Source organism: Pagrus major, chromosome 20 (assembly GCF_040436345.1).
Source record: "Pagrus major chromosome 20, Pma_NU_1.0".
In the NCBI taxonomy this organism is placed as follows: domain Eukaryota; kingdom Metazoa; phylum Chordata; class Actinopteri; order Spariformes; family Sparidae; genus Pagrus; species Pagrus major.
This window is the reverse complement of record NC_133234.1, coordinates 16,451,166-16,477,065: the sequence shown is the minus strand read 5'-3', so window position 1 is coordinate 16,477,065 and position 25,900 is coordinate 16,451,166. Positions and strand designations below refer to the sequence as shown.

Below are 25,900 nucleotides of genomic sequence, written 5' to 3'. Positions count from 1 at the left end.
TCTTGTTTTACTTTTCATTTTGGTCTATAAGTCTATAATGTCTATCTGTTGTAGGTAGAGAGGTGTTTCTGTGACAGGGGGATATCTATCATATCATCACCCAGGAGACATACTGTACATTAGAACTTGAAATTTAAAAAAATATGGTTTATATAAAGTTATATATTATATTGATCTGTGTGTAGCATTCAGTAAATACTAACTACCACCCTCCATACAAATAAAACACTGCTGGCTTCTAAGGAATGGTATACTCAGACAAAAATCCAGATGAAAATGAGCATTTCGTCCAAAGAGGTGGACGATATGACCAGTCGGAATTTTCAGCTGACACACATTGTTTATCATAAAAACCATTATTGTGCTTCTCTTGTTGATCTTATTAATCGATTGTGAGACAAACACAAAAAAAGTTTAAACATGTTAAAAACTAAAAAAAACGCTCTCCGGAAATCCAAAAACACATCACAGTGTAAGAAATAAAAAAAATAACTCCCACACATAAAAAAAAGCAACAATGTCATTGCAAATTTCTTTTTAAATCTGTCTAAAATCCTTGTGTAGCCTCAGGGTGTTCAACAACATGGCATCACCTGGCTTCATTATACACTTGAGACATGTAACGTGAACACACACTGGCCCTGGTATGTTATGCTGAGTATGGACCACTGTTATCTGACAACACAAATGTTGTATTCTCTTCACAGAGAAAGAAACCGTATAACTTTGTTTTTTTGAAAGTTAGGTCAGTCATTTTAGCACACTTTGACAAAATAACAACACTGACTTAATTAGATGTGTTTACTAGCAAATAATATGGTATTACAGTCAGTTGGCTGTGACTTGCTAAAATATAAAGATGACTAAAATTTAAAAAAACAAAAAGTCTGACTGATAGCGCCTGGTCTATGATTTATGCTATAAAAGATCAGTTATTAAACAGGTGCTTTTATTTATTTAAAGGGACACTATGTTGTTTTGGAGAAGTAATTCAAACTCAGGATTTTAATATTTACAATATTAATGAGGTAATAATACAAACTCAGAAATATTTATCTTTTCCATAACTGAATAAACAAGCTGTTCTCAGCGGAAAATAAGGTCCCCAGAACAGTGTTTGAAGCTAGAAAGGTGGCAGGGTCCGCCAAATATAGCAGTAGTATAGCAGTGTGAAACTGTGTTGTCCTTTAATGTCTGCCCCAAAACTACATAGTGCACCTATAATAGCTATAAACTACAGTCATACTAGTTCAATAAGCAAAAACAAGGATACAAAGGGGGGAAAAAAATATTATAAATAAAAAATTAAAATGGTGACAGACTTTAGAGAGTACATTTTATCTGCTGAAATGCATCTTTAGAGACTCAAAGTAACAATCAGTTTCAATTCAAAATAACTTAAAGGATGCAGTTGAATTAAAACATTCAGCTTTATGAATATGGAACCACTCCAATAAAATAAGAAGGTTAAAATAGTGAATAAATGCTTATCTATGCAGGTGTTAACAAAGTACATCATCAGCCGCTAGATAATTCGCTACGCGCATGCGCGACAACGACGCATCACTCAAAGTTAAATGTCGCTCAAATAAAGACGCATTAATGTGTCATAGCCATACAAAACATATCGATAACACCTCGGACTCTTCTGTATTTCAGTCATGGACACGTGTCTCCAGTGTGAACGCAGATATTAGCTTGAATCTGAGAGCCTCCTATTGACGCTCCAGCCACAACCTCAGTACATTTGGGCAGCTTGTTAAATACGGAAGTGAAGCACTCCTGTTTTCAGAGCGGGGCTGTGGACCTACTGCGCATGCATGTTAGTTTTTGAATGTTTATTTGCGTGTGTTATATATGCCTATGAGTTCCTCCCGAAGATAGTTAAGCGCCTTCACCTGCCACCGAGTGTTTCCCGCTGCGGTATGGCAGCGGCGGCAGAGGAGCCGGAGGACGGCGGCCGGAGCAGCGGCGCACCGGGAGCGCGGACAGGTGACGGGGAGCCTGAGGAGGCCGAGGAGTTCACCTGCTGGGCCTACTGCTCCGAGCTCTCCCGGCGGCAAAACGAGCAGAGGAAGGCGGGGCTGTTCTGCGACGTGACGCTGGTCTTCAGCGGGGTGTCCGCGGAGAGGGTCCAGACCTTAACCGCCCACCGCTCGGTGCTGTCGGCGGCGTCGCAGTACTTCACGCTGCTGCTCGGCGGACAGTTTTCAGAGTCCGTGTCCGGGCGTGTGGAGCTGAAGGAGTGGAGCTCCACCACGGGACCAGAGCCAGAGACAGTGGAGAGTGTCATACAGTTCATGTACACTGGACAGATCAGGGTCACCACTGCCAATGTGCACGAAGTGCTGGAACTCGCTGACAGGTAATTTTGATTTAAAAACCACACATTTTATCAACCTGGCTCCCCTTATTACACACGGATGTGTTGGCCTGCTGCCTACAGGCTTGTGTTTGTGGCACACGAGCCACACCTGTCTCCTCATGCCAGCAGGTTTGACCTGTTCACACACCTGTGGAGCTTGGCACTACATGTTTAGACAGTGTTTCATTATAGAAACGTCAGCCAGGACAGTGCAGTTGGGAATGTGGGCCAAATGATTGAATAAAGGCCTACATTTTGGCCCAGATCTTTACCAATAGTCTGTATGATCTAGGGCAGCAGCTAATGATTATTTTCATTAGAGCCTGATCAATACTGGGTGCTTTGGGCCTTGGGATGGTGGTCGACCCATCCTACAATCCCAAAGTGTTGGCAAGGAGACTCAAAAATCAACTTTTCTTACAAATAGGACCTTAAAATGTAGTTAAACAGTCATGACAAAGATATGTAATGGAGGCAGGATATTTTACGGTTTAACAATCAACTTTTATCGTCTATAAAAACATCAGTGCACTGACACAGTAAACTAACTGGGAACTGAATAATTCTCAGTCATCCCAAGCATCTTCTTCTGCATTATCATCTCTAAAAAAAAAAGGTTTCATATCAGCGCATATCAGGCAACATATACACCGACACAAATATATCTGTGATACGCCAGTATAAGCCGATAATATCAGCCAATCCATATATAGGTCGGAAGGCTCATTTTCCTTATTAATTTATCCAAAAAAAGCTGATTACAATTTCACAAAAAGCCCAAGTTGATGTATTTAAATTGTTTGTTCTCGACATTCACATTGGAGAAAAGGGAACAAGTGAATTTTTGGCATTTTTGCAAAACAAGTTACTTACTTGAATGATCATTAAACTAGTTGTCAATCCATGTAATTTCTTTCAATTGGCTTCAAATTATTAAATTCTTAGTCAGTTGACCGATAACTTCAACTACAATGTGAACCATTACTTAGCTGTACAATTATAAGAGTGAGCCAATCACTAAACACACCCATGTTACACCCAGATGGGTGTTTTCACTTTTGCCTGATTAGTCAGAGCTGGTCAGGGTGCACACATTGTTCCTGACCGACGGCTCCCTCATTCTCCCGTGTTGCTGCATCTGTTTGTTGTTGTTTGGACATTGGTTACCGCATGTTATTTCCATCATAGCTGCACCTAACTTCAGCTTGGACGAAGGACTTTTTAGCCAGAATAATTGAAAAATAAAGCCACAAAATATTTGTTTTTGATGAACTCCACTTTTATACATGATTGGACTGATAATTCCAACATGCTCACACAGGTTCCTGTTGGCGCAGCTGAAGAACTTCTGTGGAGAGTTTCTGATGAAGAAGTTGAGCTTGTCCAACTGTGTCGCCGTGCACAGCCTCGGCCACATGTACAGCCTGGAACAGCTGGCCAAGGGAGCTGCCGTGATGATCAGGAGGAACTTCCACAAGATTATCTGCAACGAGGAATTCTACACACTGCCGTTCCACCTGGTGCGGGACTGGCTGTCTGACTCGGAAATTACTGTGGATTCTGAACAGGAGCTGTTCGAGGCTATTGTGAAATGGGTGAGCCAAAACACAGAGGAGCGGGAGAAGCATTTTGAGGAGCTGTTCAGGCTTTTGCGGCTGCCTCAGATTGCTCCCACCTACCTGACACGGGTGGTGAGGAAGGATGCCTTAGTTGGAAACAATGCAGCTTGTCAGCAGCTGGTGTCTGACGCTCTTGAGGTCCACGCTGTTCACCTTGAGACCCTCAAGGCAGCTGACCTGGAGCCGTGTGCCTCCTCCACGCCAGCAATCCAGCCACGTTTTGGCCAGAACATGGATGTAATCATGGTAGTGGGTGGTGTTTCAGAAGGTGGAGACTATTTGAGTGAGTGTGTGGGCTACTTCATTGCTGAGGACCGTTGGGTGAACCTGCCACACATTCACAACCACCTTGACGGACACGCCATCGCAGTCACTGACAGCCATGTTTATGTGGCCGGCTCCATGGAGCCGGGCTTCGCCAAGATGGTGGAGCGCTACAACCCCAACCTCAACACCTGGGAGCAGGTCTGCAGCCTGACAACTCGCAAGCATTCCTTCGGCCTCACATGTGTTAAAGACATCCTGTACAGCATCGGTGGTCATGGAAACTTCAGTCCTGGCTTTAAGGACGTCACTGTCTACGAGCCTGAGCAGGACGAGTGGCAAAACCTTGACCCAGCACCAAAGATACTACGAGACGTAAAAACAGTGAGCGTGGAGGATCGTTATGTGTACGTGATGGCCAGGACCCCTGTAGACCTGGACAATGATGATGGACTGAGCACTCTGACCACTTGCTATGACACAGAGAGTCACAAGTGGCAGGAAGTGGACTCCTTACCGCTCATCGATAACTACTGTAGTTTTCAGATGGCTGTTGCAACCACCAACTTCTATCATACAGCTTCCTGCTGCGCCAAGAGCTACAAGGTCACAGCTGAGGCCGCTCAGCAGAAAATAAGCAGAAACATCCCTGACGAAATCCTCGACAGCCTCCCTCCAGAGGTCCTCAGCGTGGAGGGCGCTGCTGTTTGCTACCTGGGTGAAGACATATTCATCGTTGGTGGGTGGAGGAACAGCACCAACATGGACAAGCAGTACCGCAGGGAGGCCTACCGTTACTGTGCAGAGAGGAAGCGCTGGATGCTGCTGCCGCCGTTACCTCAGCCACGCTGCCGGGCCGCAGCCAGCCACGTTCGCATCCCGTACCAGTATCTTCATGGCTGCCAGCACTACCCCATGCCCCAGAACCTGGCTCGCCAGCGAGATCGCATGCAGCAGATGCAGCAGCTCCATCGCCGCACGCTCACTCTGCGCAGGCAGCTGCAGTCACAAATCGAATGTTGAGATTGAAAGCATTTTGCACTTAATCTGCTGATAAATGCCTTGTTGTAACCGCAATTTTATCTTATTTTATGCCTTTATTGAGGTGAAATGTCTGCATGAGTTTTCCTGGGGCTGCTTTGCAGGAAGATTTCAGTCTTACCTAATCATTTTGGCCTTACATTATAGCTTATGCCTTACTTTTATTCTGGTAGTAAATGATACTGTGATGAAAAACAAAGTTGATTTCTTTGCTAAAAAACTTAGTTGAGCTTTTATATGTGGTCTGTGTTACAGTAACTCTTAAATGATGTCAACATATGTTGTGGTGCAAGTCAGAATAAAATTATGACAGTTCTCAGTGAAACTGATTTGAATGTTGAGATGTAAAGTTAGATAAGTAAATGATGTCTACATTTTTTGTGATTTAAACGTATCAGTGTGGGGGTAATGAACTCACCGTAACAACCAGCTTCAGCTTTTTACTCCTGTCATTACTTGCATCTAATTTCTACCTACCTCCAATTTCCACCTTGGTTTTTATCTTTTTGCACTGTAGGGATTGAACGATCTGAATGTTGGTCATATATAGCATATATAGTGTGTATGTAGTGTGTGCCCCACTTGAAATAGACAATCATTTCTGAATTTTTGTAGCAAGAATGAAGTATTGAGAAAAGCACATATTGGGGAACAGGGTGTTCAGATTAAATGATCCCCCCTCATTAAAATCTGTTTAATACAGTGTTGCACAAAATATATATTTTGCCATTCCAACGGATGTGTAAAATTGTGTATGATTAAGTTCTTTAGTATTTCCACTGGCCAAAAATGGTTTTATTTGATATATACCAGGTTGTTGCTCAGCTTCAAAGATGGACCAAATACAACCATGATAATGTTGAGAAGTTTCTGGTTTAAATGTGGTTTGTTTTGCCTTCTTGTTTTTGAATTAGAGCTCATGTTCACAAATGGACACTGCACTGTGGAAAAATATGTGTGAAACTCATTACAACAGGAGGTTGGTATGTTTTTGTACGTGGTTCTCTAAATGTTCCCGATTGTGCCATAAAATCCCAACTGCCCCTTATTGATAAAGTTGAATTAACTGTATTTACAGGACCTTGAATGTTAACTTGTAAAAACATTGTACAGTGTTGCTTTTTTGGCTACGATCTTCAGAGTGTTGTGTGGACCAGTTGCTGAGCTCAGTGTATTTCTCCAACACTGGGGAAATTGCTAATGCCTGCGGTATCCCCAGCTAAGCTGCTTATTAATATTATCTAATTCGGCTTTGTGAGCCTAATAATTTTGCGTTAACATGCTGTACATAATGTGAACAGCTTTAATTGATCAGTTCTAGGTGGAGATTTTGATCTAATTTTCTCATGTAAAGTGCACACAGCCACAGGATTACAGCAGAATGCAACAGTGCGGACATAAACAGATATTAGTGATTGGCAGTAGTATATCAATATCACATTTGAGGCTGGGTGTCAAGGTCAGGTTTTTAAAGCATGATTTGCCAGTGCCATATATGCAGATTTCATGCAGCCAAATATACTGTGTTACATATTGTGTCATTCCATTTGTATGTGCAACAGCTGCAAGTGTACAGATATTTGCAATAAATGATAAATAATGAAATCTGTTTGTTGTCATCTATCTATCTGAGGATTTAGTACTAAAATTAGCACAAAAATTTACTGTGGCTACTTTGTGACAATGTTATACCACAGTGATCACATAGCTAGCAAAACTAGCGAAAATGCTATAGTTTGAATGTGATTTTTTACAATATAAATTCAATATATTTTTTCATTTAATTCAATTTCTAACACAATGCATTTTATTTATAATTAAACGTCTAAACATTGTTTAATTTAATGTATTATTTTTTATTGTGTGCGAGGTGACACGGTACCACGGCGGAAATGCTCCCAATGAGGTAGGAACCAAAGTGCGTCGGAACCAAAGTGCTTATCAGGTAGAAGACGGAAGTGCGACAAACGCAGATGTAAACAAATCAATCCAGCCGACTGCTAGGTGCTACATTACTGGTTGCTTAATTATTTCATGTCATATATACGTTAGATAAACGCAGTCTTTTAACATTATGCACATTTAGCCGTCGCTCCGTAAAGCAGTGCACAGCTCGCTAACTCGTGAGTTTGAAAATGGTAAGTTGTAACGGCTGGATGTTACGTAATCATGGCAGTCACACACAGCAGCGTTAGCAGCTTGCTAGTCAAACAGGCTATTTAAATGGCAATAATGTCAGATTTTGGATGCAAAAACAACAAAATACAATGTGGTTTAATTCAAATATGGTGTACTTTTGTATAACGACTAAAACATGGTGTGAAAACATTTAAACAATATACTGCATTGTCAGGCAGTTTGTTACTAGCTGTAACTAAAGACTGTAACGTGAGCACTGTTGTTTAAAGGCAATAAGTTAGACATAGTTTAAGGCGTTATGTAATGTATGTAAATTTAAACTAATCATAAGGATTTTTGTTAACGTGTAAGAACAGCTCAATTTTAACCCAAGTGAATATTAGTTTATTTTTTATCAGGGAAAACCTTATTTTCCATTTATGTTGGATTACATGCTAACTTAAAGGGGCACTATGTAGTTTTGGGGAAGAAATTCAAACTCAGAATTTGAATATTTACAACATCAATGAAGTAATAATACAAACTCAGGAATATTTATTGTTTCCATAACTGAATAAACAAGCTGTTCTCAAAGGAAAATAAGGTGCCCAGAACACTGTTTGAGGCTAGGAAGGTGGCAGGGTCCGCCACATATAAACAAAGTAAAACAGGATGAAATTGTGTTGTCCTGTAAGGTCAGTTTGTTTATTCAGTTTATTCAGTCATGAAATCAAAGAGTTTGTTTATTTAGTTTGTTTAGGCATAAAAGAAAATCAGTCAATGAAGATCTTTCTCTTCTGAGTAAAATTTCTTCCCCAAAACTACATAGTGCACCTTTAACTGAAAGCCTCCTCTGGGTAACACTGTGAATTAATGGAACTACTCTTCCTTTTCACCAAAAGTACCAAAAAAACAGTTATGTCCTTGAAAACTGAAGAAATTACAGATAAATAAAATGAAGCATTGCTCAAATGAGTTTTTCCTTTGGCTTTAAATTCAGATATACCATATTCCCTGGATTTACACACCAGTGCGGACTGTGTTGGCAATCTGGCACCATCTGACCAAGACCGAGGTGAGAAAGCTTTAAGTAAACAAGGTCTGATTTGAAAGTGTTTGTGCATGTGTGCTGGGTTTTAAATGTATCAATGTACACTCACTAAAAATCAAGATGCCTGACATAAGACGTAATATAATAATATAAAAATAATAAAGACTTCTTTCCCAGGTACTGTGACTTTTATAATAAATAATAATACTAAACTCTGTTCAGATCTCAGAGCTGGCCAAGTGTTCAGTTCTGATGAGGGAGCGCAGCAGAGTGGAGGAGACAATCCACGCCATGCAGCGCGCAGGTGCAGGAAACCTGCAGGTGAGTTTTGGACATTGAATCAGGAGTGAGATTATATTCTGACACCAAAACAAGGCTTTTATGCATATAAGGTAATACTATAGTCAGCTATTAGTCATGCCAATGTTTAGCTAATTACATTAATGGTAGACAGTCCAGACAAGACCATATTTCTTAAAGATTGAAGTTATGGGGAGTGAAAGTAGGTTTGACTGCTGTTCCATCACCAAAATCTTGTTTATGTCTTCGTCATATTTCCTCAGGTTATCTCAGACTTCGATATGACACTGACCAGATTTGCTCACAATGGCAAGAGAGTGCCCACCACGCACAGTAAGCTCACAGGCCACACATAACTGACTCTTTTAAAAGATTGTCATCTTGGCCAAATGTCATTATTTGTTGCCCTTTTTGAGACTGTAAAAAATGTTTTCCTTGCTTGTTGCAGACATCCTGGATAACCGGTTGTTGATCAACGAAGACTGTACCAAAAAGGTAAATGTGCTACAGGTATAGCGAAAGCCATGAATTAGTGTCACTTCTACACTTGTTTAATTGTTCCCACTGCAGTATCTGTAGCTGTTTTCATTCAGTGACATTTAATACTTGATATGAGCTGTCAGATAAACTTTTCTTGTCTGTAACCAGTAGATCCTGACACATCTGTAAATATGTGTTCATTATGTTTTGTTGATCTGCTGTAGATGAGGGAGCTGCTGAACACCTACTATCCCATAGAGATTGACCCGGGCAGGACTGCTGAAGAAAAGCTGCCTCTCATGGTGGAGTGGTAAGAAACAAATAAACAGTTGTAAATCAGTATTTTAAACGTCTTCATTGCTGAAAAGACTACAGAAAAATCAATCAAAACATGATGGAGATATTATATTTTTCTTGTGCTTCTCTCTACAGGTGGACTAAAGTCCATGAGCTGCTGATTCAGCAGAGGATTAGGAAGGACATGCTGGCCCAGGCTGTCAAGGAATCCAGCGCTATGCTCAGGTACACACTGTGTTCAGATCTGGTGCAGCAGAGAATAAAATAGAAAATTAAGTTTATTCCATTGTCATGTATAAAGAAAACTCAAAAAGTCAAGGTTCTCTGCAATAAAAACATTAAATTTATATGTGCTCAACATGATTAAAAATTCAGACAGGCAGTAATTTAAACCAGGTGTTGTTGGTTCTTGTGTCATCTTTTATCTCGGTGTGTGCGATTTCTTCAGGGACGGCTACAAAGTGTTTTTCGACCGTCTGGCTGAGCAGCGGGTCCCTCTGTTGATCTTCTCGGCCGGCGTGGGTGACGTCCTGGAGGAGGTGATTCAACAGAACCACGTCTTCCATCCCAACGTCCAAATCATCTCCAACTACATGGACTTTGATCAGACTGTGAGTTTGACCACATTTCTTACCATGTGCATTATTGTGTGAAGTGCCCTGCATAATATTTAAATAAATGAGAAGCTCTTCCATTATACCTAAAAGATAATCATGGGCTAGGGACTTAACGCCCGTGACGCCAGACATTAACTGGAATATGAAGCACAAAAAAATTAGCAAGAGTCTTCCTGCCTCACAGCAATGCACAATATGAGTTTTCATAAGTTTATCAATAAATACTAATAGTACCAAAATAATTTCCCCATAACTTAAACACCGTCTTGTTAATAAGGGGGTCCTGCGAGCCTTCAAAGGCCAACTGATCCACACCTTCAACAAGAGAGAAGGTGCTCTGTCGCGTGCAGCCGGCCTCAGAGAGCTGCAGGGTCGACCCAACGTGCTGCTGCTGGGAGATTCTTTAGGAGACCTGACCATGGCTGACGGGGTCTCTGAGCACCAGAACCTCCTCACCATCGGCTTCCTCAACGACCAGGTCAGACTAATCTACAGTGTCATCCTGGGATTCCTTATATCAAAACACTGAGTTTTAGAACATGGGTCCTGACTGTCTGTGTTTTGTTTTTCAGGTGGAGGAGAGAAAAGAGTCGTACGTCAACTCCTTTGACATCGTGCTGGTGAAGGACGAGACGCTGGACGTCCCCAACGCCATCCTCGGATACATTACCTCATGTAGAGACAACAAGTAAAACGCACAAGGTGGAACAGGACACTAATGGACAATATACATACAGACGGACATGTTCACTCCATTCATGTGCTGCATGCTGGACAATCACACATCATCACTTACCTCAAACCAGACCTTAAGACTGGGCTTTTTTTAACCGCTGTGTTTACCAGAGTGGTAGATGTTGCAAAAACACTCTCAGTATTTTTGACCTGTGTTCAAAGTCCAAAGGTTTAAAATATGTAATTATGGTCGTACATTTGCAACTTAGTTTAGAAGAATCCATAGTTTATGCTGCGAATATCACAGACTATTACAGGGCTGGGCTTTCAGTAAAACTCTTTTCTATTCAGGAAAACCAATGCACCACCTCAACAGAACTCAGTGAAGGGAGTTTATTTGTCTTGTTTCAAATGCATAAAAAGTACTTACCAGCAGCCCTCCCTCTGAAAACAAATTCACTCCATTTTAAGATAAGAACTTTTTACTTACTAAATTTTACTTTACAGTATGAGGTTGGGCTGTGTTTAAAGGAATAGTTCTGTTTTTTTAAGTTGGGTTGTATGAGATACTTATCCATAGTCTGTGTTTCTACTGTCGATGGCGACCCCAGTTTGGAAGCTTAGCAATGTTGTCCTGTGGATGGGGGCAGCAGCAAAACTTATCTAGACACCTAAAAAAGGCCCACTTAAAAAAAATCAATACAAGCTTCTTGTTTTTTCGGTTGGCCTTTTTCTGTAGAGCTAAAATATGTTTTGCTTCTGCCCCTGTACACAGGAGTACATTGATTAGCTTCTTACACCACTAATTCTGCTGTTTCTCCGAGCTGTGAATACATCCCCACTTCAAAAAGCTCTATAAAGCAGGGTGCTAGTCTATCAGTCTTAAAGCTATTCTACTAGTCATTGAGTTTTTCTAACAGTTTCTTTAACCTGTGACAGTAAAGACAAACACATGCATCAAACACACAGGAGTTTAACAGAATATACAATCTGGGATGAGTGTGTTCCTGATGAGTGTCTTTTAATTGAAACACTGTGAATTAGAATTTAACAATGCTAGTTGCACTCTATACTGTATATACTGTATAGAGTTTTACTAATCATATGTTGGGAGAAAGTTACAGGGCAATGAAGATGCATTATTGTTTAAGTTGACTCATGGGAGTCTAAAAACTGTGAACTATCCCTTTAACCAACATTTTTGCATCGTCTCCGTTTCCTACTAATAACGTCTTGCAATGCAGTCTTATGATAGCAAGGTCGTGGCCGTGACTCATGTTATAACTTTAAATTGTTCTTAGCGATGCATCAATAATAATAATAATACCTGTTTTAATATTTCTAATAAGATGATAGCAGTATTCAATAGTTTCTTAACAACACTAGTACATATGCAGGTGTACAACATGTTGAGATTTTCAGATTTTTCTATGTTACGTTAAATCTGTGCTTTTTAAAATGACAAAAATGCTTTTGTGTCACTCATTTGACCCTAAATGACACACTGAGCCTGTTTATACCTGGGATTAACATGTGTCCTGGTATTAGAAACCTCTTGAGTGACTCACTTGTGAGCGGATCTTAATTCCCTGCTCTATATGCAAATAAGCACATACATCGCTGGGACACGACCTTTTTTAAACAAAGAAAGAAATATGTTAAAGTATTACCAGAAGGTCCAAATTAATAACAGCTTTTCACAAAGTTTATAAAGTTTCTCCTGACTCAGCAACTCTCAAAATTGAGAGATTTTTTAAGGGAGTCTTGGGACTTCCTCCATGGGCGACAAAGAAGTAGCCTTTATTGGTTACTCTTTACTGTAATTTGAAAATTTGACATGGTCACCATTAATAAAATGTTGTCTTCTTTCATAAATGAAGTGTAAATGGTGAAAGTCAGTGTGTTCAAACAGCTGGAACAGTAAATAGTAACTGCTCTTGGACAAAGTCCCCAGACTCCATTACAAAAACACTACATTTTGTGAGTTTTTGAGTTGCAATTCTCTGGCAACAAAAAGTGCAACTTTAAAAAAAAAAAAATTTTTAAAGGTGATATCAGCTGCTATCAACAGTTTATAGATGTACTGGTGCAACTCTTCATTTGTCATAAATACAGGTGCTTCCATATCAGATGATTTCTTTTGCTGGGTTAAAAATGAAACAATCGTCTGTTTTTTTTACAAACATTTTAATCAATGTGACTTTCAGGGACAAATAAAGGTGCTTGTTTGGTTTTCTGAAATGCAAAAATCAAAAACAAACATACAACAACACAACACTCCACAAAAAGGCCCTTTGCACTATTTTCTTGTCATTTAAAAAAGACTGTCCAAAGTGTAACAGAAAGCAATAAACCAAGATTCTGTATGTGAAAAAGTCTCTCGTTGCTTGTTTTTTAAGGTGTTGGGGTTTATCCCTGAGAGAGAATGAGAGCGTCTGTCCTCATCACAGCTCGTCGTGGTTTGCCTCTCTTTCTTTATCTTCTTCTACCTTCAGTTTGAGCTCTTCTGCCTTGATCAGTCCGTCTTTATTTCGGTCCTGGTTGTTGAACATGTCGGTGATGACCTGGTCCATGGTCAGGCCAGGCTTTATTCGACCTTTGCCTTCTTCCACCTGCAGCTTGATGAACTCCCCGAACTAAAAAAGTGTCAACAGATAAAAGAGTGAAGTTGTAGATTTGTAGAGCACTTTTCCAGTGATGGTGTGAGATGTTAGCATTCAGGAAAACACTGCAGTCAAAACACCAAGACACCCTCATGTCTCACCTGTAGCGTCCACAAGTGTTCAGGGAATTAACTCATGAAGCTCATTGATTTGACTATTATTCACTATCATTTATTAATAATGGGAAATGAGATTGTCTCTCTTGAAGGTTCCTTTAGTGGCTGTTTGGAGTTTTCAATCATGTTACATGATCTTCAACAGCAGATGGCGTTTGCTTTATTTCTTTCTTTTCTTCAGACATTTAAAAACCATTTTGTGAATGTTGGCTTCCTTGTAAGACGGTACAATATTTATTTATGACAACTGTACAACTGTCTGCTGATGAAGATCATGTGCTATGTTTGTGCTATGCTCTAGAAAAGCCACTAACTGGACCTCGGGGTGAGATTATTTTGCCAACTACTGTTCCTAAATTCAAGAATGCACTTTGGATCTCAATCATTTGAGTTGAGTTGACCACCAGATGGCGCCAAACTACAATAATTTTTGGTCTTCACCAATTTAGGTTGGAGTTTTTTCATTACTTTTAGGAGCAGAAGTACATTTACTCAAGTACATTACTTAAATAATTTTTTTAGGTATTTGTACTTTACTTAATATTGAAATTTTACACTACCTAAACTTTTATTTTACTACATTTAGGAGGGAAATATTGTACTTTTTACTCTACTACCTTTCTGTGTGTAGTGTAGCTTAATAGTTACTTTGGAAATTACAATTTTACTTTTAAAACCATCTTGTAAAATATTTGCTGTAAACAACTAAAATTAGCAAAATCTAGACTGACTAACAACAACCATAAAATGCTACTTACACATGAAAGCATCAATGACAAACTGTCCCTTTAACTAAAAGACAACAAATGCCTCTGTGAATAGAGATAATTCAGTTATTATCTGCCGTGTGAAATAGTGCAGGTGGTAGTGACACTGTCAGCAGTAACGTACCTCTTCCTGCGGCACCTCTTCGTTCTTGTCGACGTCCAGAGCTGCGAACAGGTCTGCAGGACTGTCCTGGAGCCACACGAACAGGTAACCAGGCGGCACTCCCTTCTCGAAGCTCACCAGCTCGATGTCAAAGACCAGCACGGCACTGCTCGGCACACCAGTGGCTGCCGGACAGAAAACAAGAAGGCACCGTTTAACTATTTCCGTCTTAGAATCTGTGAAGTTTAACTTTTTATATGCAGAACTACCTTTTTTAATGATTGTCTGGACTGTTTGTGTTTTATGTTATCCTGTATTTTCTTGACTAAAAGACAAAGTTGTAGCCTCACCTCCTTTCTCTCCATGTCCGAGGTGAGGCGGCACCGTCACCAGCCTCCTCTCCCCCACGCACATGCCTCGCAGGCCCGTGTCCAGCCCGTCGATCACCTTGTCCCACCCGAGAACCGCATCCTGAAGGTGGTCGTAGTCGTGTCTGAGGACAAATCACAGTGGTTACTTATGTTTATTTGTATTGATCTAAAATATATGTGGGGCGTCTGGGGGACTCACGAGGAGAAAAGCGGCGTGCCGTCCACCAGTGTGCAGTTGTAGTGGTAACGGACGAGGTCGTTCACCTCGGTGGTCTCGTTGCACACCTCGGGTTTGTGGATGGTCTGGATGTCCACGGTGTCGTTGGGGTTGTGGAAGTCGATGACATGAATGTCGAACACCAGCACAGCTGAAGGGGGGATGACGTTACCTGGACAGAACACAAGTGCACATGATTTAATCTTTATGATGGCAGTGTTGGGAATTATTCTGCTTCTATTCAGAGAGTGTTATCTGCCATCTGTCATTTACTCTTGAATGTTTTAAGCCCCTATCCAGATTTTCAGCTCTGCATCAATACAGATGTGGAACAATGAACCAACAGTTGTTACAACTTACTGCGAGCTACAGTAACTTACCTGCTCCTTGCTCTCCATACGCCAGGTGTGGAGGGATGATGACCCTCCTCCTCTCCCCGATGCAGACTCCCAGCAGGGCATGGTCCATGCCTGGAATCACATACCCCATCCCGATGTAGGTGTTGTATGTGCTGTTCCTCTGGTAGCTGTAACACACGAGCACGGTTTAAATTCTAATAGGATTTTTAATAGAGTTTTATTAGAGTCACAGAACAGTAAATGGTCTTTACCAGTGAATAGGATTAATCCTCCAAATGACAATGCGTTATAACTGGCGTGTGACCTGAGCTCACCTGCTGTCAAAGGTGACTCCGTTCAGGAAGGAACCGTTGTAGTGGTACCGAACGTAATCCCCAACAATAGTCCTGCGAGTGCACGACTCGGGAACCACCTGTTCGTCAACAGTGACGTTGTCTTTTGGGTTATGAATGTCCACCAACAGGACGTCAAACACCAACGTCGCCTGGGAGGGAATCTCTGTCCCTGGTGAGCAGAGAGAGGGCGGAGAATTTATATATATATATACATATATATATGTATATATATATATGTATATGTGTGTGTGTGTGTATATATATATATGTATATATGTGTGTATATATATATATATATATATATATATATATATATATATATATATATATATATATATATATGTATATATATATATATATATATATAATATATATATATGTATATATATATATATATATATATAATATATATATATGTATATATATATATATGTAATATATAATATATATATATGTATATATATATATATGTAATATATAATATATATATGTATATATATATGTATATATATATATATATATATATATAATATATATATATATATATATATATATATATATATATATATAGATATGTGTGTGTGTGTGTGGAGATATATATATATATGATCTATTTATTTAACAGAATATTACATAATCACTTGTTTCACTACAAAACATTACAAATTAAAGGCCCAATTTGTGAGAAAAGATGATTTCTGAGTCTCATTCCCAACTTGTCAAACACAAATAGGACATTTTAAAGTATTTTTTAAAATACAATTACATTTTTGCTTTTAACTTTTAAATTTCTACATCAATTTTTTTATGGTTTTAACTTTCGCCTCGCCCTACTTGATTTTCTGCTCTGTGGGTTTTCCTTGTAAACAAATCAAAGTTATGTTTACATTCTCAGTTTCTCACCAAAACACACTGTGTATCCCTGAGGCCTAACAAGCGTGAAGAAAGTATTTCCTCCCTCTTCTTCCATTTGCAAAGCTGTTGAAATTATTTTGAATTGTGCATGTTTTTACATCCATGTTTAATTACCTGTGCTCCCTCACGTAAACAAACATGATCCCGTGGGGAAGCAGACATAAACAAAATGGGAATAAGCGTGGTGTAGCAACTTGCTGTGATAAAAAAAAACAAAAGCAGGAGGTTAAACAACAAACTGGATTGAGCGGGGAGATGTTAGCCTAAGGGCTGGAATGTTAAACGTTGCTTGATGAGCCTGGATCAGTCAACCCCTCACATTACCAGATAATCTGTCTTACAGCATGTTTTGAACAAGCTCTGCACTAGTATGATCCAGGTTAGGTGAGGTTTAGGAAAAGATCATGGTGTGGTTTAAAATAACTACGTAAGTTGCTGTATTTGACACGCTGGGAGTGAGAACAGGCTGCGATTTCTTGTCTTAAGTTTAACCATCATTTACTCTCCTCTGCTGCCATTTGTACTCACCTGATCCTTTTTCTCCGTAGGCTTTGAAGGGTGGGATGACAATGTGTCGGCTCTCTCCCACACACATGCCCAGCAGGCCCTCATCCATGCCCTTGATCAGCCAACCCTCGCCCACTAACGAGTCGTGGGTCTGCTTCTTGGTGTAGCTACGTAGGGCTCATACAAGCGCAAAGTCAAACACACAACACACCTGGTAGAACAGTACAAATACAGAAGAGCTGTCACTCAGACGGGCCTTGATTCAGAGCTTTAGATAAGAATGAGAATTAACTTTAGAAAAAGGACTGTGGTATTTAGGGTCAACACATCACTTCATTAGAGCATTTTAGACAGACATTTTAGATATCACCTGGAGTCGAAGACGGTGCCGTCGAGCAGCGTGCCGTTGAAGTGGTAGCGCACAAAGTCAGTGCGCATCACAGAGCGTTTGCAGTCTTTGGGAGTGTTGATGGTTTTGGTGACAACCAGGTCGGCTTTGTTCCACAGATCCAACAGGTGGATGTCAAACACCAGGGTGGCGTCTGGAGGAATCACATCAGCTGTACACATGGTTAGATGAAGGTTAGATTGGGCTTACACATCAGTCTTAAGAAGTGTTGAGAAGAAACAACACTATTATCAACACACCTCTGTGAAATGACACCTTGAATGATCTTATTTCCTTATATGAGCTCCCAAGATGAAACAGGATGTTGGGAAAGAAAGCTAAAGATCGCATAAATCGCGTTTAATTTATTCACGCCCACTAGAACTCGATAAAGTAACCACTTAATGTACACTGTGAAATAAAAGATACACTTCAAGCAACTTAAATAAAAACATTTTAATGCACGGGTTGACATGAACTCAAGCTTTTAGCCACAATTTAGTCCACAATCTTTGCCCCAAACACTCACGGTGCCCAGAGGATGAATCTTACTGACTCTGGTGAACCCCCTGAGTATTCTTGGGATTACTTCACAGTTATTTCACAGTATGCTGTGACACTTCACAGTATGTTGTGAAATTTCTCAACATCTACCAGATGGCGTGTAAATTGATGTCCCCAGAGGATGAACCCTCCTGACTTTGGTGATCCTCTGACATCTTCTGTAGCACCGCCATGAAGCTGACATTCATGGTTTTCAGTGAAGTAATGGACTAATTGCCATGAACTTTGGCACACACGTTCATGTCCCCTTCAGAATAACCTGTAATTTTGGGGTTCACAGCAGAAACAAGGTCTTCTATGCTGGAATTCTGCCATAAATCCAGTTTGATGTGTCTTAGTTAGTTAGATCATTTTAACAGAAGCTAATTTTTTAAGAATAATATCAAGCTTATGTTCCCTCTAAGCAAAAACATATCCAAAAGACATCCAGTGGAGAGCCATGACGAATGAACGTCCTTTTGACGTCTTTTCACTAGTGATGCCCATGTGACATCGTGGCAGGGTTCAAAATTAAAGCTCAACAGGCTGAATGAGGCATGCGCTTTACCAGGAGAGCTATTTATCAGCTTTAATAGGTATTATGTTTTCATCCAACTTTAATCAGGTAGGCTAATGTTTCCTAGGTTGAATGACCAAACTCTTAATTTTTAATAAAGCTGATAAATAGCTCTCCTGGTAAAGTGCATGCCTCGTGCAGGCCGCTGAGGTTGAAGCTCGGGGTTCAAATCCTCCCTGTAGCTTCTGCTGCACGGAGCAAAATACAGCCGTCGTTAAAAAATTTCATTTTGAACCACAAGAAGTTCTTTGGCCGTCTATGACTGAAGCTGAAAAAATGTCCTTAATTACATTGTAAACATTTTAATTTTGAAGTGTGTCAGTATAAAATCAACTGAAATACAAAACATTTAAACTACATTTTGACATGGGGCCCCTATAAAAGCCACAGGATATGCTTTAGTACGCACATTTTACCAGACAGAAATGTGTAATTACATAACCACAGGGTATTTTCCACATATACATACAGGAGCATTGGAGGCCCTTGAGGGTCTGGGGCCAATGACCCCCTGAATGATCACTCTGGGAAATCTGCTGTGCTGCATTTAAACATCCTGTTAAGGGGTCTTTAAATTCTGCAACACAATTCCAACCTCGTTCTTGTGCAGAATGATATTTTCACTTACCTACACCGGTGCTTCCGTAGGCCAGGTGAGGCGGTATTGTGATTTTTCTGCGCTCGTTCACACACATGCCCTGCAGGCCCTTATCAATGCCAGCGATGAGCCGACCCTCCCCGAGCAGGCCCACCTTGGCTTCTCCTCTCTGATGGCTGCAAAATGTTGTCAAAGACGAAGGAAATGTCAGAAGTGGCTACTTTCTGGCTCTCAGCTCTGATACTTCTCTGAAAACTTCACCAACCCTTGCAGCGGATTGTCTGGCCTCTGCAGCGTAATTACAAAGTTTGCAGGGAGGGACAAGCAAAGACAGAAAACTCTTGACAAATGCATTGAAATTTTCAGATAAACTTACCTCGAATCAAATGTTTTCCCATCGACAAACGTGGCGTTGTAGTGATACCGGACCATATCTCCACTTTTGGATTCCCTCACACAGGCTTTGGGGATGAAGTATCTGTCCACGAGTACATCTCCAAGAACGGGACTGGGGTTGCACTCCACGGATGACCACGTAGTGAGGAGGAACAGGGCAAAGCAGCAGGAAAACATCTCTACAGAATCACGACAAATAACTTAGAAGGATAATAATGCCACAAAACGGGTAAACTTGAGGCCTACAGCCGTGTGCGCGCTTTTACGCAGAAGGGCCGAGGCTGCAGATGTGGAGCAGGGCAGCGGTGTCTGAATGCTGTAAACGTGGACAATCCCCAGGTTGGTGTGAAGACTTTTTCACCACAGGGTAGGAGTGACGGAGTTTGGGAGTGGGAGGCGCTGTGAAGCCGACTACAACGAGAAGAGAGCGCCACTTCCTTTAAGAAAATAAAAGAATGTCGCAGCAGAAAGGAGTTTTTGCTGCTGAAAAGACGCAAAGAAAGGAAATTAGAGCTTTAACTCACACATAGTTCTACTTTCAAAACAAAACAGTGACCACAGTGTGGGATTTTTGTATGTTAAGTAAAAATAAATGTCTGCATTTTTTCCTCTAAATGATCCACTTCCGTTTTTATTCTGAAAGCAAAGCCACCCATCGCTCCTCTGCCCTGCACCGCTGTATGCAGCTGCAGGCTGCGGAGAGATCCGCCTCTCTGGATCTCTGGATCAGCCTCTCTGAGCCGTAAAGCGTCCTGAGAGGCCCCAAAGTTTCAGCCTTTTTCATTAATGCCGTGAAAATAAGCAGCGCTTACGAGAAGCGATTAAAAGCTCCAAGTGGATCAAAATACCTCATCCAGTCTGGCATGCAAAACCGTCTCCAATCAATGCCTCGAAAACACCGAACATGTGATTACTTTATCCTAAAACCCTTAAAAAAAACGCAAAAAAACAGAGCTTTTCATTTAAAACTGGGACTTTCTGAATAAATCTCATCACATTTAGGGTGAAAACAAACTTGCATGAATGAGAAATAATCAACACCAGAGGGAACAAATTAAAAAATAACTTCAATGCGCTCATGCGGTCACTTTTACGCACGGCTATTCTTGTGCCTAATAAAGAAACACGGCTGTATGTGTGTGACAGCTGCTGGAAACCCGAGACAGTCACCTCTGAAAGGCCCAATCCCGGAATTCCCACAGACCCCTGAGCACTTCAGCAGACCACCGCACAACAGCGGAAAAGAGAGAAGGCGCGGACTAATATGTCGGATATTTTCTTATCATGGTTGCATTCTGCGCGCAAGGAAACTCGTTGTTGTTGTTGCTTTGTTTGACTTTTATTTTCATGACAGCTGCTCAATATGAAAGCTACAATTTCAAAAACTTCCCCAAAGAGGAGCTCATGCCTCTCACCGCCGCGTATGGACTCGCTCTGGACCATTACGCAGCAGAGAACTGGACCGAATCCATCAAGTATTTGGATTTAAGTTTGCGTTTGCGCCGGCTTCTTACAGACAGCGTGAGATACTGCGTGCTGCACTGTAACAGCAGCCGACACGAAGAACCGTCCTCTGAAGGGAACCGGGAGCTCCGCGTCCGCTGGCACCTTCTGGTGAGAGCGTCCTGCCAGAAGAAGTGCAGGGCGCATTTCCCAGCGCTGCAGCTGGCTCCCCCGGGCAGACTCATCCTGGAGGAGTTCAGCAGCAGAGCCCCCTACAGATATCTGCACTTTGCACACGCCAGGGTGAGACACTGATAGAAAATCAACTCATGGTGCACGACATTTACTGGGATGCAAGGGCCGTGCTCTGATCTGTTTAGGTTTCGACACAAAAACCAGCTTGTTAGGATTAGGAGAAGATCATGTTTTGCCTTAAAATACCTGGTTGTGTTGCCACAAACGCAGCTGGAGAAGCCTTTCCCAACCTTCTTGCCTACGTTACGTATAATGCCACCACCATCAACTTGATAAGGCACATATTGTACTAGAGCCCCACCGATATTTGATTTTGGGGGGTTGATGCTGATATTAGGAAGTAAAATATTGACTATGTAGTAGGTGTGTATACAACCAGCCAGCAAAACAGACTCAGAATTAACATTTCCCATCACTAAACACTGATAAACAAGGCTGGTCTGATGTGCTGGCTCTCTGTAACGTTATATAAAGTAATCTGCACCTCACACGCATGCGATAGCAGTTCGAGTGCTCATTGCAGTCAAACATAGCCCTGATATACAGTTTTTCGGATCTCTTTTTACTATGTACTTTATACGTACATATTCATAATGACCAAGCCAAACAAAAAATCCTAGACAAAGGTGCCTTTAAAAAACATTAAATCCTCAGTTGTGTCTGAGAGGCACCAGACATGAAATGAGAGAGACAATATCACTAGTCAGCAGTCTCCCTGGGGTAACTCAGTGTTTTTCTCCCAGCTGAAGGACCTGCAGAAGGCTGTCCCATGTGCCTACACCTACCTCCAGAAGAACCCAGAGGACCAGGAGATGCACCAACTGATGGAGGAGTACAAGAGCCAGTACGACCTGAGCGGCTACCTCACCGACCACGAAGAGCAACCATACGAGGTGAGGACAGGCTCGACCCTGGACTCAACAAATAAAACACGGAAATAAAAACACAGAAAGCATTTTGTGTTCCTTTTGTAACGTACACACACTTCAACATCACAGCTTTCCCCACATGACTGACATGACAATCATTTCCTTTCAGGCCTCCTTCCTCAGAGGAGTGAAACTCATCACTTCCGGCGACTACAGCAGCAGTGTGGAGCACATGGAGGAAGCTCTGAGGCTCTACCTGCAGGAGTTTGACCTCTGTCAGGCCGACTGTGAAGGGATCAGCCAGCTCTCACCAGACACTGACTTCTACACACTCATAGCAGGTTAGTGAGCAGTCCTGAAAAACGTACTGCTACTTTTACTTTTTTTCCATCACTGCCTGGTTTCATTTTGTGACAGTCCTAATAAATAATCTCTGCTATGCTTTTCTTCCCCACAGACGTCTACATCGACACATTACAGTGTCAGCTGAAGTGTGAAGAAAACCTGAAGCCTAATGTTGGGGGGTATTTTGTGGAGAAATTGGTGGCCACTATTTACCACTATCTCCAGTACGCTTATTATAAATGTACGCTTACTGTCAGCGGATTCATATTTTTATATAATATCATCCTGTCTAAAAATATTCTTTATCTCTCATCATCCGTGTGTCTGATCTTTCCTTCGACCAGTGAACGAGGGTCGCAGCGCTGTGCCCTGTGCGTACAGCTACTTCCTGTTTGAGCCTGAAGACCAGGTCATGAAGCAGAACCTGCTGTACTATGAAGCCTACAGTGAACAGTGGGGCCTTCAGCCTGAACACTTCACAGCCAGGACGGTGAGAACCAAACACACCATCGCAGCGCTGCTAAAGCCAAAAAATGGCTGAAACACAAAGTAAACCTGGTCTTCATGAAGGTTTCATCATAAATCATTGGCTGCACTGTGTCCGCTGAAATCCACCAACCAACCACTTGTTCTCGGCTAACAGGTAATTAGTTTGTCATGTGATCCGTCTGTTTGAACAGGAAGCTCTCAAACACTACAACCAGACCGTCACGCAGAAGCAGATGCTCACGTTTGCGAAGAAATACTTACAGATGGACGTTACGGTGAGGTTAAAGACATTTTGAATTGAGGTCCTTTTTTAACAAGCATCTGTGATTTCTTTGAGGAACTTTAAATGACCGTATCAAGAGAAATCCTTTAAGAATATTGATCTTGTAAAAAGTAATGTATGTTAGTAATCCCTGTGAAACATTTATGGAAAATGTTTTTAATGGTTTTTTTTAGGATTTTCTCGGACAAGAGCAAGCTGCACTTCTGGCCTCCGAGTCTCCAGATGTTGAGTTTGAAGGGATGGGAGACTACGAGGAGTCGATCTACGCTGACTGGAGTCAGCCGAAGGGCAAAGGAGACGCTGGGGAGTCAGATATCTGAAGGGTTACATTACAGTAGATATGAATATGATATGAATATGTTGTTAATGTGTTTGATTAGTCAGGATGCAGATAAAGAAGTGCAGGTTCTCTTCTGTCCTCACAGTTTGGTTTTATTACTCCATCTACTGTTTTTTCAGAAATAAAAGAAAGTTGATTAAAACTGTTGACACTTTTTTTCCACATTTTTATCCTCTTGATTGAGTAAAACACTGTATATTACAGTAGATGTGTGAGTGGTGCTCTAAAAGTATATTTAACTCTTTTACAGCTGTGAATAACACTTCCATATGTATGTATATACCCTTTGAGTATATTACATATATACTGAATTGTAAGGGTTGACAGAGAAGTGTTGTCTGTGCTCAGATATCCAGTTCTCAGTGAACTCTGTGGGAACTTCACTGACTTCCTGCAAATATTCAAAAATATTTACAAACCAAAGTAGGAACAACTGAAAGCCAGTTTCATGTGAACTCTTCACCACCACAGGTGGTGCTGTTTATCTGTATTATTACAGAATGACAGTCCGAACAAACTTACATGTTGATATTTAGTATTTCAGCAACATTTTATAAAATGCTTTAAAACGAGAGCTGTAAACGTAATTTACTATTAACGAAAGGCAAAAGATTACAACTTAATTGTGTTTCATGCTCAAAACACTAACATTTCTACACATAATGAGCCCGTTAGAGTTCAGAGAACATCATCTTGGTTTTTTAAGACTGGATTTATACAACACAGACGTCCACACAGTCACTGTTATTCAGATATGTTTTAATATGTATCTTAATATACAGTAATATGAGTATTTACATAGAAAGCTAATACTGGTTACCTTCCTGTAAGACTAAACAATGTTTATCTTGTGTATGAATGGTGCCAAAGTCCTTTGATGAGTCCAAGTACGATGTGTGATCACAAACAGTGGCGGTAAACACAGTGTGACCTTTCAGCCCAGTCTGTCCTTGAGTAGTTTACACAGCGTGTATACGGAATAAAGAGTTCAAGTAGGATTAAAGGGATATGGTGACATTTTAAATTTAGTCTGAGAAAAAGTTTAACGTCACCTGAATAAAGTTAGCATCTTGTCTTGACTGACGAGACTCATTTTGGTCATATAGGAATGTTTTTATTGATTAGCGTCCACTCAAAGCGTCACCATATTCCTTTAAGGCTACTGCAGGTCGACTGGCAGTGGATCATCTCTTCTGGCACTTGTGCTAATGCACAGTTCCTTGTCGTTTTTGGTGAAACGAAGCATCTCGAGCAGTCTGTATATAATAACGACCACCAAAGGACATCTTTTAAACCTGATTTCAGACTCTCTGACGTCCAGAGAGGATTAATATAGAGAGTGATGCACATAAAAGCTGCAGAATTGGACTCTTGAGGGAAAACATGTTCGATACTTCACCTTGAACACGCTCAGCTAATTAGTTGTTTTTTTTAAATGTACATATTTATTGCTTATTATATATATCTGCTCAGTCAGAATTAAATTATCTGAAGCCATTTAGAGATGAAGCATAAGTGACATCTAATTTTAATTTGCCATTTCTACCATTACCTCAGCTTGAACAGAAGCCAAATCATATTTAATGCATATTAGGGGTGTCAAGATACACTGGTATCGACAATAACCATTATTTTGACATTGTGTTAAAGGGGAATTCGAGTATTTTTTGACCTGGGTCCTATTTTAACATGTTTTGATGTGTAAATGATACATACTTACCAAAAGTCTGGGAATTAGTCCAGTAGATCGCCTCAGCTGGCAGCTACAACACGACTGCTGTGACTGCAATGTAATCCTTTGGAGTTGCTTGTTTGGACACTGACAGGCTGAGGTTGGTAATATAAGTGTCTGACAAAATTATGGACACAATTCCTACAGAGATAGATCTTTTTATAAACTAATAAGAACCGTTTAGTAACCAGAAACACAAGGAGAAGTCTTGTCTGAAACTTTGCGAGGCGAGTTGTTTCAGTTGCTTCATCTAGATTGTCAAAATCAGTTAAATATTCAGCCATGGCTTTGGAAATAAATTCTTGCTGGTAGTTTCTCTGAGTAAACTCTCTGACTCAAGTTTCCACTGTTGTCTTCCTGCAGAGCGAGACTAGACTTGTGTTTCTGGTCACAAAAAGGATCTTATTATTTCACAAACAGATCTGTCAGTTCTTTCCATAACATTCAAGACACTTAGAATAA

At 40.8% G+C, this 25,900-nt stretch overlaps 4 protein-coding genes across 4 annotated transcripts; 3 read left to right on the top strand and 1 right to left on the bottom strand.

The window, feature by feature from the left end:
- Positions 1-1,802: 1,802 nt before the first annotated feature.
- On the top strand, positions 1,803-6,894 carry klhl11 (kelch-like family member 11). The gene is made up of 2 exons (XM_073490344.1): positions 1,803-2,365; positions 3,687-6,894. Exons 1-2 carry the CDS (start codon positions 1,821-1,823, stop codon positions 5,269-5,271), a joined length of 2,130 nt encoding a protein of 709 aa, XP_073346445.1. The 5' UTR covers positions 1,803-1,820; the 3' UTR covers positions 5,272-6,894.
- Positions 6,895-7,232: 338 nt separating this feature from the next.
- Positions 7,233-12,621, top strand: LOC141015469 (7-methylguanosine phosphate-specific 5'-nucleotidase-like). Its single transcript, XM_073489551.1, has 10 exons — positions 7,233-7,427; positions 8,408-8,482; positions 8,681-8,779; positions 9,022-9,091; positions 9,207-9,253; positions 9,463-9,548; positions 9,671-9,760; positions 9,984-10,146; positions 10,430-10,630; positions 10,725-12,621. Exons 1-10 carry the CDS (start codon positions 7,425-7,427, stop codon positions 10,842-10,844), a joined length of 954 nt encoding a protein of 317 aa, XP_073345652.1. The 5' UTR covers positions 7,233-7,424; the 3' UTR covers positions 10,845-12,621.
- A 551-nt stretch (positions 12,622-13,172) lies between these two features.
- On the bottom strand, positions 13,173-20,070 carry fkbp10b (FKBP prolyl isomerase 10b). The gene is made up of 10 exons (XM_073489549.1): positions 19,663-20,070; positions 19,317-19,462; positions 17,551-17,740; positions 17,202-17,347; positions 15,738-15,927; positions 15,445-15,590; positions 15,047-15,236; positions 14,827-14,969; positions 14,498-14,661; positions 13,173-13,463 (listed from the first exon to the last, which is right to left on the bottom strand). The coding sequence occupies exons 1-10, from the start codon at positions 19,857-19,859 to the stop codon at positions 13,272-13,274; spliced, it is 1,704 nt and encodes a 567-aa protein (XP_073345650.1). The 5' UTR covers positions 19,860-20,070; the 3' UTR covers positions 13,173-13,271.
- A 959-nt stretch (positions 20,071-21,029) lies between these two features.
- Positions 21,030-23,686, top strand: LOC141015467 (endoplasmic reticulum protein SC65-like). The gene is made up of 7 exons (XM_073489550.1): positions 21,030-21,428; positions 22,124-22,273; positions 22,419-22,590; positions 22,707-22,835; positions 22,939-23,084; positions 23,275-23,358; positions 23,540-23,686. The coding sequence occupies exons 1-7, from the start codon at positions 21,030-21,032 to the stop codon at positions 23,684-23,686; spliced, it is 1,227 nt and encodes a 408-aa protein (XP_073345651.1).
- The last annotated feature ends 2,214 nt before the right edge of the window (positions 23,687-25,900 follow it).

Bases quoted from the DNA above. Each gene is read 5' to 3' on its own strand.
- klhl11 (XM_073490344.1), top strand. From the start codon at position 1,821: ATGTTAGTTTTTGAATGTTTATTTGCGTGTGTTATATATGCCTATGAG. The intron at 2,366-3,686 runs GTAATTTTGATT...ATGCTCACACAG, and splicing joins GTGCTGGAACTCGCTGACAG to GTTCCTGTTGGCGCAGCTGA.
- LOC141015469 (XM_073489551.1), top strand. The intron at 8,483-8,680 runs GTGAGAAAGCTT...AACTCTGTTCAG, and splicing joins ACCATCTGACCAAGACCGAG to ATCTCAGAGCTGGCCAAGTG. The intron at 9,254-9,462 runs GTAAATGTGCTA...GATCTGCTGTAG, and splicing joins ACGAAGACTGTACCAAAAAG to ATGAGGGAGCTGCTGAACAC.
- fkbp10b (XM_073489549.1), bottom strand. From the start codon at position 19,859: ATGTTTTCCTGCTGCTTTGCCCTGTTCCTCCTCACTACGTGGTCATCC. The intron at 17,348-17,550 runs GTGATATCTAAA...AGCCCTACGTAG, and splicing joins GGCACCGTCTTCGACTCCAG to CTACACCAAGAAGCAGACCC. The intron at 15,237-15,444 runs GTAAGTTACTGT...TGTTCTGTCCAG, and splicing joins GTATGGAGAGCAAGGAGCAG to GTAACGTCATCCCCCCTTCA.
- LOC141015467 (XM_073489550.1), top strand. From the start codon at position 21,030: ATGACAGCTGCTCAATATGAAAGCTACAATTTCAAAAACTTCCCCAAA. The intron at 21,429-22,123 runs GTGAGACACTGA...TTTTTCTCCCAG, and splicing joins TGCACTTTGCACACGCCAGG to CTGAAGGACCTGCAGAAGGC. The intron at 23,085-23,274 runs GTGAGAACCAAA...CTGTTTGAACAG, and splicing joins AACACTTCACAGCCAGGACG to GAAGCTCTCAAACACTACAA.